Raw genomic sequence first — 15,819 nt, forward strand, 5'->3', positions numbered from 1 at the left:
AGAACCTCGCGTGGGTCGGTGAGTGTTGGGGGACTGTGTTGATTTAAAATCAACAAAAAATGCAAAATCCTTGTTATTTCTATATTGAAAAGCTTTGACAATTGATAATGTGGTAAATGATTGAATAGATTTTTCAAATTAATAAAATGGATGATTAACACAAATAAATTGATTCATCTATTAGATTATTGTGATCCACCTAACCTAGTTCATATTAAATACTTAAATAAAAGTTAAATTTACCTCACGCCTTTTTAAATTAGTTTCACCATCCAGATCACAGGTGTCAATGTAACAAACTCCATGTGGATTACTTGTTCTTAGAAGTAAAATGTCTGCAGGGACTGTTTCATTGTTGGATAAATGAACAATATCACCAACGGTAACGTCTTGCCACTTGATTTTTTTGTACCTTTCAGATTCTCTAGAAGATATAAAACAAAAGCATATATTGCAATGCATTCATACTCATATATTAAACTATCGATTTCGATAACCAATATTTGAAACTTACCCATCATAAACTCTGCAAGTAGTATTATTTATTCTCTTATCAGAGTGTCTTCTTCTTCTATCTTCAAATAAATCTTTAATCGCAGTCACTCCAAGTACAAAAAGTACTGGTATCATTGCAACTTCTTTGCCAAACGCATTTATTGACGGAAACCAATTAAGTAAAACAATGAAAATGAAATATAAATTCGCCACACGATGAAATTGCTCCAGTAAATTTTTCGGTATAAATGACAAAAATGTATATTTAGTGGTCCGTATTTTATTACCCACATAGAGACCATTTGGATGATCTCGTTTAGGAGTTTTTGCTGGCACTGTATGATTACAAACAACTATACGATAGTTACGCTCTTCAAACTTGTCATTAGAACACATTCCCAGTTTTTTCCACCATGAAGGTGCTTCCGTACGCCTCAATGTGTAAATAGATTCTGAGCGGGAAGCTTGTCTAGAATGTCCTCCATGTGCAGACGAAGGGGCAGAAGGTCCAAAGGGACGATTTCCTGTTTCATCCTTATGACCGGGCGGGAGAATAAAATCTGTTTTCGATCCAACACGGCTGTGACCTCGTGTTATAATCGTATTGGGTGAATCGGCAATCTGGCCTTGAGAAAACGCTCTCTGATGGCCTTTAATTGCTGATTTCAGCGGTCTACCACTCGGAGTTAGAATTGAACCACCTCCATGGCTCACAGACCGAGAGTGTCCACGATTGGATGCTCCACCAACTCCTAATAATGATTGTCTATTGCCGCCTTCGACGTGAACAACGCCGGTTATTCCATCAACTTTATTACCAGCTAAATTTCCCGTTCCTGTTGCTGGAAAAACATAAGTTCGTTCCGGTTCTAACGCGCTTATATGAGACTGTGGAACAGATGAAACCGATGCGTTTCGATTTGAGGCACCTACAATTGGAGGTAGTGATACGTTGGTGTTTACTATTGGATGACCAGGTGAACGAAATGTTGGTGGAGCTGACTTTTGTTGTACAGCAGTGAGCTTCTTGCATAACTCCTCCGGATTCGACATTATGACAAGAAACGATTGAATTGAACTATTATAATTATAAAATATTTGTGTGTGTGTTAATTATAATGAATTAACCTAGGAGTTTGTAAAAACATTTTCTATATAAAAACTTAAATAAGGCTTCACTTAAGTTTGGATGCGTAAAAGGCACTTTTAGTTATAGTTGTATTCAATCTGAAAAAAAAAATAATTAGAAGATTATTAAAAAATAGAGGGTTTTTGAAATGTTTTTATTTTATTTTGTTTATTTATCATTAAAATATTTAAGCTTTAGTTAAGCATATAAGTTAATATTTTAACAATTTCTTTTTTTGTTAAAAAATAGAGGGTTTTTGAAATGTTTTTATTTTATTTTGTTTATTTATCATTAAAATATTTAAGCTTTAGTTAAGCATATAAGTTAATATTTTAACAATTTCTTTTTTTGTTGAGGTTGAAATGATAGTTTTGTAAGGTGAAATGGTGTAGGAATGGTTTTCGAATTTAAAAAGGCTTTCTCGGGGTACACAACGGAAAACTAGACTGCATTTTTCTTTCTCCCTTCTCAAATAGAGGATCTCTCTAAAAAAATGATTTAAATTTTAGAAATCAATGAAATAATATACCAATCTCTTGATTGTAATTTTATGATGTTTTCAAAAACTATTTAAGTGCAACACTCCTTTTTTTAATCATTTTCGAATTCATTTAACAAATTTTACAGATTATGATTTAAATGTTGGTATTTGTTGAACCTTTATAAGAATCTATTTTTAATAATGCATTCCTGTAATAACTTTTAATTATAATATAAGTTCTTTTGTCTATTTAACGATATTTTATAATTGTATTTGAACGTACATATGTGATTTATTATACAGTCAATCAAATTTAAATTCGTACACTCTATTCCATTCCATCCACAAATTTAAAAAAATGGGGAGAAAACAGTGCCAAACATCGGTTGAACTGAGGAAAATGATAATAAATCGAATCGAAAATATGTCAAAAAACATTACACGCGAAATTTTCCACTCGCATGATAAACGACTTATCATGCGCGAAATCAAGAAAAATCCCCGAATCAGTGCACCAAAACCTGCTGAAAAGTTTTCTACCGAGACGTTGAGAAACTGCATTCGCGATCACGGTTTTAACAGTAGAGATGCCAGAAAAAAACTTTCATAAGTTCTGTGAACAGGTTGAAACGGCTAAATTTCGCAAAAGAGCACCAATCAAAGAATTTCGACTATTGGAAAAACGTAATTTTTACCGATGAGTCAAAGTTCAATATAGCTGACTCAGATGGACGACAAATGGTTTGGCAGAAACCCAATACGGAGCTAATTCCGGAAAATACTGTCGCAACTGTCAAGCATGTGGGCGGATCATGTTGAAATTATGAACTGCAAATCAACCTTAAGATTCAGTTCTGTATCTATTATCTGAACATACCTTGTATTTCTTTTATCTAAACACACCTTTTAGTATTCTTACATTTTGAATTGTTTCATTCTCTTTTTGGCGCTTCTCGCTTTTAGATTGTTCTAGACTTCTCTCTATTATTTTATATTCAATTAAAAGTATTTTGTAATTAAAAGTAAAAGCGTTTCCTTTCATCATTTATTCCTTGGATTTTTATCAAATCCCTTCAGATCAGTGATGGTTTGGGGTTATTTTTCTGCGGCTGGGTAGGAAAATTACATGTAATTGAATGAATTATGGACCACAAAAAATAAATAGAGATTTTAAAACTAAATTTGGGTGAAAGTGCTCGTAAATTGGGTCTGCAAAACCAGTTTTTTAACAGGACAATGATCCCAAACATAAGGCACATAATACCAAGTTGTGGCTGCTTTATAATTGTCCTAAGGTCATGGAAACTCCACCCCAATCACCAGATATTAACCCTATCGAAAATTTATGGGACCATTTGGACCAGGAACTGAAGAAATTGACCGTAAGGAATGCAAGAGAGCTTAAAAAGGCAGATTCTGCAAGTGTGGGACAAAATATCTAATACTCAAGCATGTTATTAAGAACAAGGGTTATACTACAAAATATTAAAATTTGCTTATATTTATGTTACTGTGCTTAATGAAATGCACGAATATGAAATTGTTATTTGATTTTTATAGTTTGTGTTATTAAATGTTCTCTGTTTGTTGAAATATGGCGTTTTTCTTGTGGTAGACAATAGATGGTATTCAGATCTTTAATATAAGAAATAAATTAAATTATGATCATGAGTGGTTCTTGACAAATCCGAAAAAAATAAGTTGTTAGCTGCTGTACGAATATGAGTTTGATTGACTATATATATATATGTATATCATTTCAATCACTGCCTTCATTCCAAAATGAAATCCGGAGTGAAGAATAATTTCCAGAACTTCAATCCTTTCTCAATTTTAGAAACCTATTAGTCTTATTTGTCGATACAAACCGAGAGTTTGTGGCCAATTTTTGGCGTGAAAGCAAACAAGTTGACAAGTTGTGAAGATGAAGGAAAAGGTTAGAAACAAATTTAAAACTTTTCCCAAAATTGAAATAAGGAGGGAAACCACTACATTTTTACTACTATGGCTTGCTGATTTTAAATATGGTTTCGATAGACGTGTATGTGGTCGCATTTTTTTTGTTTTGCAGAGGTTGCCGAAAACAATTTTTGTTGCGTTTTTGTTCTTTTGGGAAACCCCTTACAATTGGTCACATTCGAAAGCCCTCGACTTCCTGAGTTTGAATATGTACATGACAGACAGAAGTGGCCGAAAATAGTCTCTTTGGACTTTTGGGAAACCACTTCAGATTGGTCACATTATATAGTCCAATAAAATATATCGCAATCGAAAGTTTGTAACCCACTGAACAGCTGAGGAGCGTCATACAAATCACGAATATTTTTCAATTTATTTTTTATTAATGGGATTGTGGGGAAATTTGCTACTGGATATCATTATGAGGTATCCAGTAAGCTTGCTCTATCCAAATGGGCCAACATACTTCCCAACCAACAAAAAGTCTTCGCCATCAACATTGGACATGATCATTACGAACTCGGCTGAAATCGTTACTCAGCCTGTGGAAATTAACGCTCTGAGTTCAGATCATATTCCAATAAACTGTGATATTCTCCTTAATAGTAAAATAAAAGATGTGCAATACCTAGATTTTAAAAACGCAAATTGGAATAGATATAGAACACAAATCAAACAACACCTCAGAAATACACCCTGTGATATAGATAGTATAAGTAGTTCCCACCAAATTGATGAAAAAATAGATTTTTTTTTACAAATTCCTTACTGGAATGTGTTGAAGAGTCAATTCCTAAATAATCAAAAACTACGAGAACATCTGTTCTTCCACAGTACATTTTAAATTTAATCAAGCTAAGAAATAGATTTAGAAGTCAGTGGAAAATATATAGACAAGTCAGTGATTTTAATGAAATGAATATATACACAAAACAAATAGCCTTCGAAATTTCTAAGTTCAGAAACAAAACATGGAATGAAAAACTTTGCAATCTCGATCCAAATTCAAAACCATTTTGGAAAATTGCAAAAGTACTTAAAAATAAAAATAAATTTGTTCCTCACTTAGAACACAATAATACATTGCTAATTACTAGTGAAGAAAAGGCAGAAGTTTTTGCAGATTCTTTTGAAAACAATTTTAATAATCCGTTGATTAATGAAACCAGTTCAATTGATAACGAAGTATATGACACAATAAATGGCTTAAACCATACTAATGAATCGTTACCCACAGATGTCTTCGTTTCCAACGAAGACATAAAAGATATAATACGTAATATGCGTAATAATAAAGCACCAGGAATAGATTCTCTTAAAAATATTTACCTTAAAGAGCTACCAATCATTGGAATAACATTTGTATGCTTTATTATTAACGCTTGTATCAAGTTGCAATACTTTCCAAGTAAATGGAAAACCGCGAAGATCACACCGATTCTCAAACCAGGAAAACCACCAAATAACCCAAATAGTTATCGTCCAATAAGTCTGCTCAGTAACTTAAGCAAAATATATGAAAAAATCATACAAATTAAATTTCTGTATTTTCTTGACACCTCGAATGTCATACCAGACCAACTATTTGGTTTTAGACAGGGTCATAGCACCTCACACCAAGTCCTTAGAATTTGCAGACACATTAAAGAAAAAAATGAGTGCAAAACAGTCTACAGGTCTTGTCCTTTTGGATGTTGAAAAGGCTTTTGATAGCATATGGCATGACGGGATACTTCATAAATTAAAGTTATTTGGTTGTCCTTTATATCTCGTAAAAATAATACAAAGTTTTCTCAGAAACAGACAATTTAAAGTAAATATGAATAACATACATTCATCATTAAAAAATATATCGTCGGGTGTACCGCAAGGATCAGTATTGGCTCCATTATTGTACATTACCTACGATGCTGATTTTCCAGAAATTTGGAATTGTGAAATAGCAATGTTTGCCGATGACACCGCTATTTATAGCTCAAATAATTTTGGCCATGAAATTGAGAATGACTTGCAACATGGTTTAAACAAAATCTACGATTATTTTAAATCATGGAAAATTAAGCTTAATGCTGAAAAAACACAGGCCATATTTTTCACTAGAAAAAGAAAAGCCTGTGCCTTACCACTGGGTTAGCTTAAAATTAACAATTGTGATATCCCGTGGGTTAATTCTGTCAAGTATCTAGGTGTATACTTAGACAAGACATTAACTTTCCGTGACCATATCACAAAAACCCTAAGCAAGATAAGTATTACTACTAAAATGCTTTACCCCCTTATATGTAGGAAATCACCCCTGAGTAAATCAAATAAGATAATCCTCTGTAAAGTAGTTTTCCAAGCTATAATTTTGTATGGATGTCCAGTGTGGGGAACTTGTGCAAAATCGCACATTCAAAAACTACAAATTTTACAAAACAGTTGCAAGAAAAATTGAATTTCTCAACCAAAAATTTAATTTAAGATGTAGCGATTCTAAAAATGTATTAATACAAAATTTAATAAACCAATAAATGTATATAATTTATTTATTTATAAATATACATGTATATATGTTTTTGTTGTATTATTATTTTTTGTTGTTTAAATTATTCATTATTTATTTATTTATTTTCTTATATGTTAATTAATTTATTTATTTATATTGTCTATATATTTAATCATAGTTTTCCTTCAAATGTAATCTCCAATTCAAAATATCTTTAAAATATTATAAAATTTTTCAGTTGTAAGATATAAATTAAATATCAAATCTCTGAGCAAGCTGCGTATTATAAAAACAAAAACAATAATTTGTAAAAAGCATTTATCTATGAAAATAAAATATCTATCTATCTATCTTTTCAAATGTAAATAACTTCTGTTATATGTTAACAGAATGATATTAAATCCAGTAAAATTAAAAAAAAAAATAGAAACAGAAACAGAAGTTCAAAAACTCTTGACAACCGCTATTTAATTTACGAGAGTAATTAGTATTGTTTTAAAAGGTTTTTCATGACAACCTATTGTAATGTAAATTAAATTTGTTTAAACCCAACAAATTAAAACTTAACTAGCAGAAGCTTTAGTCAAACCAAACCATAAAAAATTGCGATGAAAATCGAATGCTTTATAGACTTTTATCAATTGTATTGTAAAGGTTATTCTTTTGAAATTAGGCACGAACTTGCTCCTTTATGCAAAGAGCCTGTTTAAAAAAGTACCTATATAAGATAAGTTAGTAAAATAAGTTTGTTTTCAAAGATATAAATGCCATTTGATTTGTCAAAAAAACTCCATTTTTCATTTTTTTTTTAAATCGTTAGACTGGTTTTATTTAAATTAAAATTATTGTTGTTTAGTATAGAATAGAAATTTAGTCTGGACGAATCATCATCCTTTACATTTATTATTTTGTTACAATATTTCCCTTTTTCGGTACCCATACGGAACTAATTTTAACAAATAATGTCTCAAAACAAAGAGAATTTTCCGTAGACTATGCGAAATGTATTTTATTGAATATTAATTTATAATTTGTTAAAAAAACTTATCTTTTTAGTACAATACAAATATGAAATACTTGGAAAATATTATTTTAAGGGAAATGGTTTGTGTATTTGAATGAACTTATCGAATACACACCATTTTTTGTCGGTAAGCTAGTTTCCATATATTTCCTTTGTATGGACAAAGCGCGATTCATCCCAAGACAATACTCATCTCGGAAATGAAAAATACTTGTAAGCATACAAGTATCGTTCAAAGCATTTTTTTATAGCTTTATTTTAATTTCATAATAGAAGAACCAGGATAGAAATTAATTAATTAATTAAACGAGAGAGGGGGGAGAGGTGTTTCCACTAAGGCACCTCTCCTTATCCAAACGGCAGCGCACGAATTCTCGAGATGGAATCAACGGTGGCGTCTACAAAAAGATCATAGTTGCAAAGCACCAACAAGCCTCGGATACGGACAGATTTACTGTTGACAACCTACGCAAACGAATATGCACGTGGAATGTTAGGTCCCACGTGCGGCCGAAGAATTAGCGAAGGCCGTAGATTGCTATAAATGGGCTGGGCCGGGCAAAAAGAGGATGAAAAACTGCGATATTTACTATGGTGACTGCTACCACGAAAACCAACAGCGCATATTTGGATGCGGCTTTGTTATTGGAGCCAGACTTAGGCTGTAGGTGCATCAACGAGCGCCTCATGACCATACGCATCAAGGCTAAATTCGGCAATATTAGCCTGATATGATGGCGAAAGATGAAAACACCAAAGATATGTTCTTCAAGCTCTTAGACAAAACATATGAGCAGTGTCCTAGCTACGATATTAAAACTGTCCAAAAATCCACAAAGGAACTTGGAGTTCTCCAGATCAATTTACCGTCAACCAGATTGATCGACGCCTAACATCGACTCGGACCACTACCTCGTTGTAGCCAAGGTAGCACTTCGGGTTTGCATACCCAAGGCAAAACAGGGAGGTGCTGGGAGAAGGTACAACGTCGAACGGCTACAATCGCCAGAGATCACTAAATCCTTTTCCGACCGAGCTACAACTAACCTCTCTCGAAGTTCTCTACTGCCAACACAATGTATCAAAAACCAGGGGCAACAATTCCAAAATGCAATCAGAGAAGCCGCTTCTGATGTGCTGGGTTTCGAGCAGCCACCAACAAGGAACCCCTGGTTTGATGAGGAATGTCCGCAGGCAAATGCAGCCAAACAACAGGCACGCAAAGCGGCGCTGCATAAAAGGACGAGAGCTGCTCATGAGGTCTATGAGCAGAAAAGGCGAGAGGACTTCTCAGAAGGAAAAAGAGAGGGCATGAGAAGCGTGCGGTCGAAGATGTTCAGAGGTTTAAAGGCAGGAATAAAGTTCGAAAGTTTTATGAACAGGTGAAACGAAATTCACATGTACATAAACCTAGAACCGAAGGCTGCAAAGACGAAAGTGGAAGCATCATAGTGGAACCGCAGTCAATGCTGAGGATATGGAAGGACCATTTCTGCAGACTGTATAACGGCGACGACGAACCGAATTCCGCTGTCAGCAGGATGATGATCCATTCAACATAGAAGCCGAAGGCCAACAATCCCGTCCTCCCGAAGTAAAGATTGCCATATCTAAGCTGAAGTCTTAGAAAGCCGCTGGAGCGGCTAATATATGTGTGAAACAACCTTATTCTTAAAAAATAATATTTTAAAATCATATATACAAAGGTACCAAGATAATACTTCTTGATAGGCACTTTAAAATAAATTGTTGATTAATATATAAATATTCGTTAATTCGATGCAGTGGCGCTACACGGCCATCGTTGATGTAAAGAATAGTTATAGTTATAAAAATACATAAATATGTACCAAATGCATTAATTTGGATAAAAGATAGTAATGTAATCAAAATGTTGTCAAAATAATGCGCTCTTTCGGGCTCATGCACAGTGAGATAGGGGGGGAGTAACATTTAATACAAGTAAAATAATTTAAAAATAACTAATTTAAGATTCAACATTTAAATGCAATTTTATAAATCCAAAAACCTTTGATTTTTCAATTTCTTTTTTTTTCGAAAATCTTTAGAGCGTTTATTTTTTAAATTAATTTTGTATATATGTATATAAAATGTATCAATTTTGTTATAAAAATATTTTTGGTATGCAGTTGTTTAGTGATTGTAAACATACGCTCTGCATTTGAATTTCGTAAAAAAAATTGAAACGTTTTTGAGATATTGAATTTTGAAAAAAAAATCAATATTTTTTAAAAATTCAAACAAAAAAAAATTGCACTTTTGATAATCAAATATTGTTAAGGTAATATAAGAGCTCGTTTAAAAAAATAATTGAAATCGGTTCATAAGTTGCTGAGCAAATTAAAAAACAAAATAACGGTTCTATGAGCTGTACCTTTCCGAAGCAATAAAAAAGTATGTTTTTTTACTAAAAGAAGCCAAGTTTAAAAATAAAATTTTAGAGAAAATTAAAAAAAAGTATACAGGTTTGTTTTTGAGAAAATTTAAATTTTCGTTTTTTGACAGTTAGTTTTGATCTTAAAAAAATAAAAAAAAACGTCTAACGCGAATCTGCTCAAAACCTTAACTTCCAAGTTTGAACTCAATCGACCCAATGGTTTAGGCGTTAGGAGCGTGGACAGACAGACAGGACAGGCGGACGGAATCGACTTTTCGACTTCTCTACCATCGTAATATCATGTTTGATTAAAATATTTTATATGATATTTCGCTGTATTGAGCAGTTGGTTTTATTTAAAAGTTTGTCAGTTACAATTTCATATTTAGAAGTGAAACCTTTTGCATGGCACTTATGGCAATCTTTTTGGTATTAAATTTGACGATTTGCAAAACGTTCAGGAATAAGTTTATTCATTATGATTTCATAATGAATAAAACCAACCAACAAAACTCAGGATAAGTCAAGTGACGGGAATCAGGTAAAGACGACCTTTACAAACTTCATCGCTAAACTGAAAGGCGTCAAGGATAGAATATGCCAGAATGCTATAGAATGAAACTTCAACACAAAACTGTAATTAAGGCTAGTCAATAAATGTTTACTTTTATAATTCACGTCTAAAGTCGTAAAAAATTATTTTACAAACAAATTACTGTATGAAAATTAAATATTTTATTATCTGTTAGCAAAATAAACTGCGCTACTGAATAAAGTAATTCTCAAAAAACTATTCAGAAGCAATGAAAGCACCTCATGTTATGAATGACGGAAATATAAACAGCAGCCTATGTATGTGGAGACTTCGCAAATGTACCCCAAAACATAAAATAGTAACTATCGCAATGTATACAATGGGATGCGATTTCTCACTCTTTTCTTAAAAGTAAAAGTTTGGGGCATTTTGAAAGTGAGTCATTTCCAAAATTGATTAAATATGAAACTTTTAAAACATTTCTTTTTGGATACTGAACGTTCTGTGAAAATGTCAAGAACGTATCTCTTATCTCTCCTTCATTATGACTCGGAGAGCAATTATAAGATAGTTTAGACGAACTGAGTACTTTTGAATATATTTACTCTACGGGAGTGTAAGATGTTTTTAATTGGATGAGAATACGACAATTTTCAATTGATTAAGAAGACTATCAGCACCATAGTTCGATCTGCTAAAAATAGTTCTAAGTGGTAATTTAATTCTTAAGCTAGCCTAACTCAGATTTAAATACAATCGGGAAAGAATATATGGACATGAAATCGTTCCATTCAATACGCCAGATATAAAACAGAACTGCAAATACTTCCTGTGACCAGCAAGAGATTTATCAAGGAAAGCCTTTCGAGTGTGTAGAGGTAACATGCAAGGTATTAAAGAATTTGTTTGACAAAAGAAATATACAGAATATGAATACCATATGGATCACGGAACTCTTGGGAAAATCTTTTGTATAAAACAAGTGATTTAGATTCTCTTTTTTAACGTGACGTATTCAACATATAGTCATTATTATTACGCGTGCAAAACACATTGTCTTACATTTGTCAATATTTAAAATCAAACGATCATTACTGTGCTATTCGCAAAAATTATTTAGAAGTTTTTGTAGCTTTTTAAAATCCTTTATTGAGTTAATAATTCGAAAAATTTTAACATCAACTGCATAGATTAGCGATTAGATTAGATTAGATAAGAATCATTTAGAACTGAAGGCAAATTATTGGTAGATAAAATAAACACCAATGGATCAAAGTGACAATCTTGAAGTACCTATACCAGAATTGACTTTAAATTGACATGAAGAGGATACTCTTGAATATGCATGCACCAACTCATCTGCAAAATATGGTCGGAAGAAAGCATGTCCGATGAGTGGAATCTCTGCATAGTTTGCCCTATACATAAAAAAGGAGACCCTCTAAATTGCGCTAACTACTAAGGCATCAGTCTCCTTAACATTGCATATAAGATCCTCCCTGCCTTATTATGTGAACGTCTGAAGCCGTTCGTCAACAATCTGATAGGTCCTTATCAGTGTTGCTTCAGACCAGGAAAGTCCACTATCGACCAAATATTCGCACTACGGCAGATCTTGGAAAAAACCCATGAACTTCAAATCGATACCCACCATCCCTTTATCGATTTTAAAGCCGCGTATGACAGACTTATTCAAACTTATCCGTTTGTGCAGAATGACGATGGAGAATGCACGCTGCTCTATCAAGGTCGGAAAAGATCTCACCGATGCATTTGATGTCAAAAAAGGTTTTAGACTAGGCGATGCACTGTCATGCGACTTCTTTAGTATCGTTCTGGAAAGAATTGTGGAAAACTCAACCTTCAACACTAGAGGCACAATCTTCCAAAGGTCAATACAATTTCTCTAATACGCTGAGTATATTGACATAGTTGAAAGATCATAGCGTTATGTCAGTGGCTCGTTTTTGAGTATTGCGACAGAAGTGGAGAAGATGGGTTTATTGTTCAATAGGTACAAGATCAAATATATGCTGTGATCAAGAAAGGGCAGTGAACGACGACGTCTTGGACAAAACGTCACCATGGGCAGCTATAACTTTGAGGGAGTTAATGGCTTTGTCTACCTAGGCACCGCTATAAACACAGACAACGACACCAGCGCTAAAATCAAACGAAAAATAACTCTTGCAAATCGCTGTTTCTTTGGACTTAGAAGGTAATTGAGTAGTAAAGTCCTCTCTGGAGCATCTAAAATCACAATCAATAAGACACTCATCATCCCGGTTCTCATTTATGGCGCTAATTGACTATGTCAAAGAAAGATGAGAGCGTCTTAGGATGCTTCTTGAGACAAATTCTTCGGGTGATTTTTGGTCCCGTATGCATAAATGGAGAATGGAGGAGAAGATATAACGACGAACTGTACGGGCTGTACAACGACACTGACGTAGTTAACAGAATTAAAGTCCAACGGCTTAGATGGAAGGTCTTCGAATCCAATCCCGACGGACGGCGCAGTAGAGAAAGACCGCGACTGAGGTGACACATGCAGGCGAGTGAAGACCTCAACCAACTTGGCGTGTGAAACTGGAGACAGCTACCTAGGGACCGAGCTGGCTGGAGACGCATATTAGTTGAGGCCCAGGTCCGCCCCGAACTGCAGCGCCACCATAAGTTAGTAAAGTAAGTAATATGTATAAGGTTGCAATGTATACTCTTCATTTATTTTAAATCAAAGTTAAATTTTCTTTCAGCTGCTTTTGACAATCATTTAATACATTTAATTAGAGCTTACGTACACAAATTTCGATTTTACGGTAAGTGTGTAACTGACTAGAAGGATGCATCCGCCCTTGAACTGGACAATGTTTAAATTCATATCTTTTGTTAAGCCTTAAATCAATGAGATCAAGTTTAGAGATGAACAGTATTGATGAAAAATAAGCGTAAGAACATTAATGTGTCAGTTTCTTTCAAGGTTTGGAAGAAAAAGGTTTAAGTTTAGTTTATTCTTGAAAAAGGGTTATTTATTTTCAGTACATTTTTCAAGGACGATCAAATCAAAATTTTAAACAAGAGGATCCAAAACCGATCCTTGTAGAAATTTGTTTTCATAGGTCAGTGATTCGACGTCTTTTTTACGCATTTTTCCCATATACAAATGTTCGTTTTTTAAATTAAATTCTTTTTTTTTAAATTAAATTAAAAGCATCACAATCGTGATGAATAACATGTGCGAAAGGGTGATAAGTTGGTAACGAACAAGATATGTACATAAGATGACGCGACTTAAATGTGTTGACGGCGATAAATATTGAATAGTATACAAGCATGAACTGTTTTTAGCGGGAGTTCTAGACTTATGTGAGTTTCACTAGTCATAGTATAATTCTTCAGGCAATATGTTAAACTTTAATCAACTTTTTGTTCTACTAAAATGTTGTGTATACAAAAAAAAGTTTAAATTACAAAAAAAGGTGTTTCTATTTGTTTAATCAATTTAACATTAAAACCTGTCGAAATTTGGTAGAAAAAAGTAACCAACTTTTCAAGTTTCTTCCTAATGAATTGTGAAATTATTTATTGGTTCCTCCTATAATGAATACAATGTTCTTTAAAAAGAAAAAAAAAACTGTTGAATAAACAGTGTTTTCTTCTTTATGTTATTAAGAACATGTTCAAACACAAAAATCAATGCTGTTGACGTGGTCTTTGGCAGCAAAACAATATTTGTCATTCTCAAATGCACAAACTAGATGTAAGTGATATTAATAATTAAAGAAGGTGGGTACTTGATATACTACTTCATTGATTGGTATAAGTATAAGAGTACCTGTGCTTGTGATTTTCTTTTTATTCGAATGGAAAAAAATGTTTTAAAAGATGTAAAAATAATAATAGTAATAAAATATACCTTATCAAGCAATCGATATTCAAAAAAGGCAACCTAGATTTTATAGTTTTACACGTAGCTGAGAATAAATCCAAGTTCTTTTTTGTCATGAGAAAGCTTCAGGTTCACAAATATGCAAAACTCGTATAAGTTTGTTCCTGGTTTGTCAATTCGGATGCCATTAGATGCAATAAATAGCAACGTGAGCTAATTAACACAAAATCAAAACATTTGTTAAGATTCGTCGAATTATGTATAAACGACACACTTTTGTTTTCACTACCTCATTTGTTTTTTGTATTTTTATGTACAAAATTTTAAACTAATTGGACTCTATAGTAACAAACCTAACTTAACGTCTGATTCATTGCTTAAATAAATTTAATTTGAGGCACCAGCAACCAGCCATAAATGGCAGCGAACTTCTTTCTATCTTGGCATTACACGTCAACCAAGTTTTTTTTCACTTCTTTTTTAAGAAAACTTGTCCAGGTTCAAGAACTTTTAAATGTTTAAAATTAGAGTTTGCTGCAGAAATTTATGTTGAAATCATTAATTGTCCAAAGGAAATTAAAACACAAAAAAATCAATTTTCATAATTAATTAAACATTTTTAACGCCAAGGTCGCCAAGCATAAATACAAGAATACAAGAACTATGAAACCAACAAACGATAAGCGAAACCACAAAAGTCATAAAATGTAGACAACTGTTTTTTAAATACAAAAAATATGACGTCAAACTCGTGAAACGGCCAAAGACTATGGACACAGGAGGGTTTATGTCTCACAAAAGTCCAATCGAAATATTCGCTTGAAAATCTGAGTTGGATTGAAAGAAAATTCACCAAAGACAGGTTGATCTGTATTGAGTTTTTGACAGATCGTATATATGCCTTGTGAATACTTTAAAATGACAGTTCTCCTTCAGAAAAGAAGGTAAAACGTTTTTCAGTCAGAACAGGTTAATGTTATCTATTGTTATAATTGGAATCAATTCAAAGAAATGTTTAAATGAATGAATATTTTAATCCTTATTATATAAACTATAAACTGATTGCTTTGAAATTACTCAGACATTTTTGAGAAAAAAGATACATATTTGCAAATTTACGTATTGATACAAACGCATTTTTTCTATTTTCCTGATTTTAAAAACATTAATGCAAATTTAAACATTAATGTTTAAATAATTAGGAAAATAGAAAAATACGTTTTTATTAATAGGTGAATTTCCGTAATTTTCAACACGATAATCGTCAAAACGATTATCATTAACGATATCGTCAATAGTTTGCTTCAAAGTTAAGGCCCAACTATAATAGGCATAAACTAGCATATGCGCTCATAAGTAAACGTGCGGATACAAAGAATCTCAATACGAGTTAACATAATGGAGTCTAGCTCCTTTTCGTT

General features: G+C 32.8%; 1 protein-coding gene across 2 annotated transcripts in view; it reads right to left on the reverse strand.

Annotated features, from left to right (window-relative positions):
• Nucleotides 1–15,093, reverse strand: part of LOC129949249 (phospholipid-transporting ATPase VD) — a 30,783-nt gene extending 15,690 nt beyond the window's left edge. For both annotated transcript variants that reach the window (XM_056060584.1, XM_056060583.1), the window contains exons 1-3: nucleotides 14,426–15,093; nucleotides 515–1,722; nucleotides 244–424 (exon numbers count right to left, since the gene is read on the reverse strand). In XM_056060584.1, the coding sequence (XP_055916559.1) occupies nucleotides 244–424; nucleotides 515–1,548 (1,215 nt within the window). In that variant the 5' untranslated portion in view covers nucleotides 1,549–1,722; nucleotides 14,426–15,093. The remainder of the gene's footprint in view (nucleotides 1–243; nucleotides 425–514; nucleotides 1,723–14,425) is intronic.
• Nucleotides 15,094–15,819: the final 726 nt, after the last annotated feature.

This window comes from Eupeodes corollae, chromosome 3 (assembly GCF_945859685.1).
Source record: "Eupeodes corollae chromosome 3, idEupCoro1.1, whole genome shotgun sequence".
NCBI lineage: Eukaryota > Metazoa > Arthropoda > Insecta > Diptera > Syrphidae > Eupeodes > Eupeodes corollae.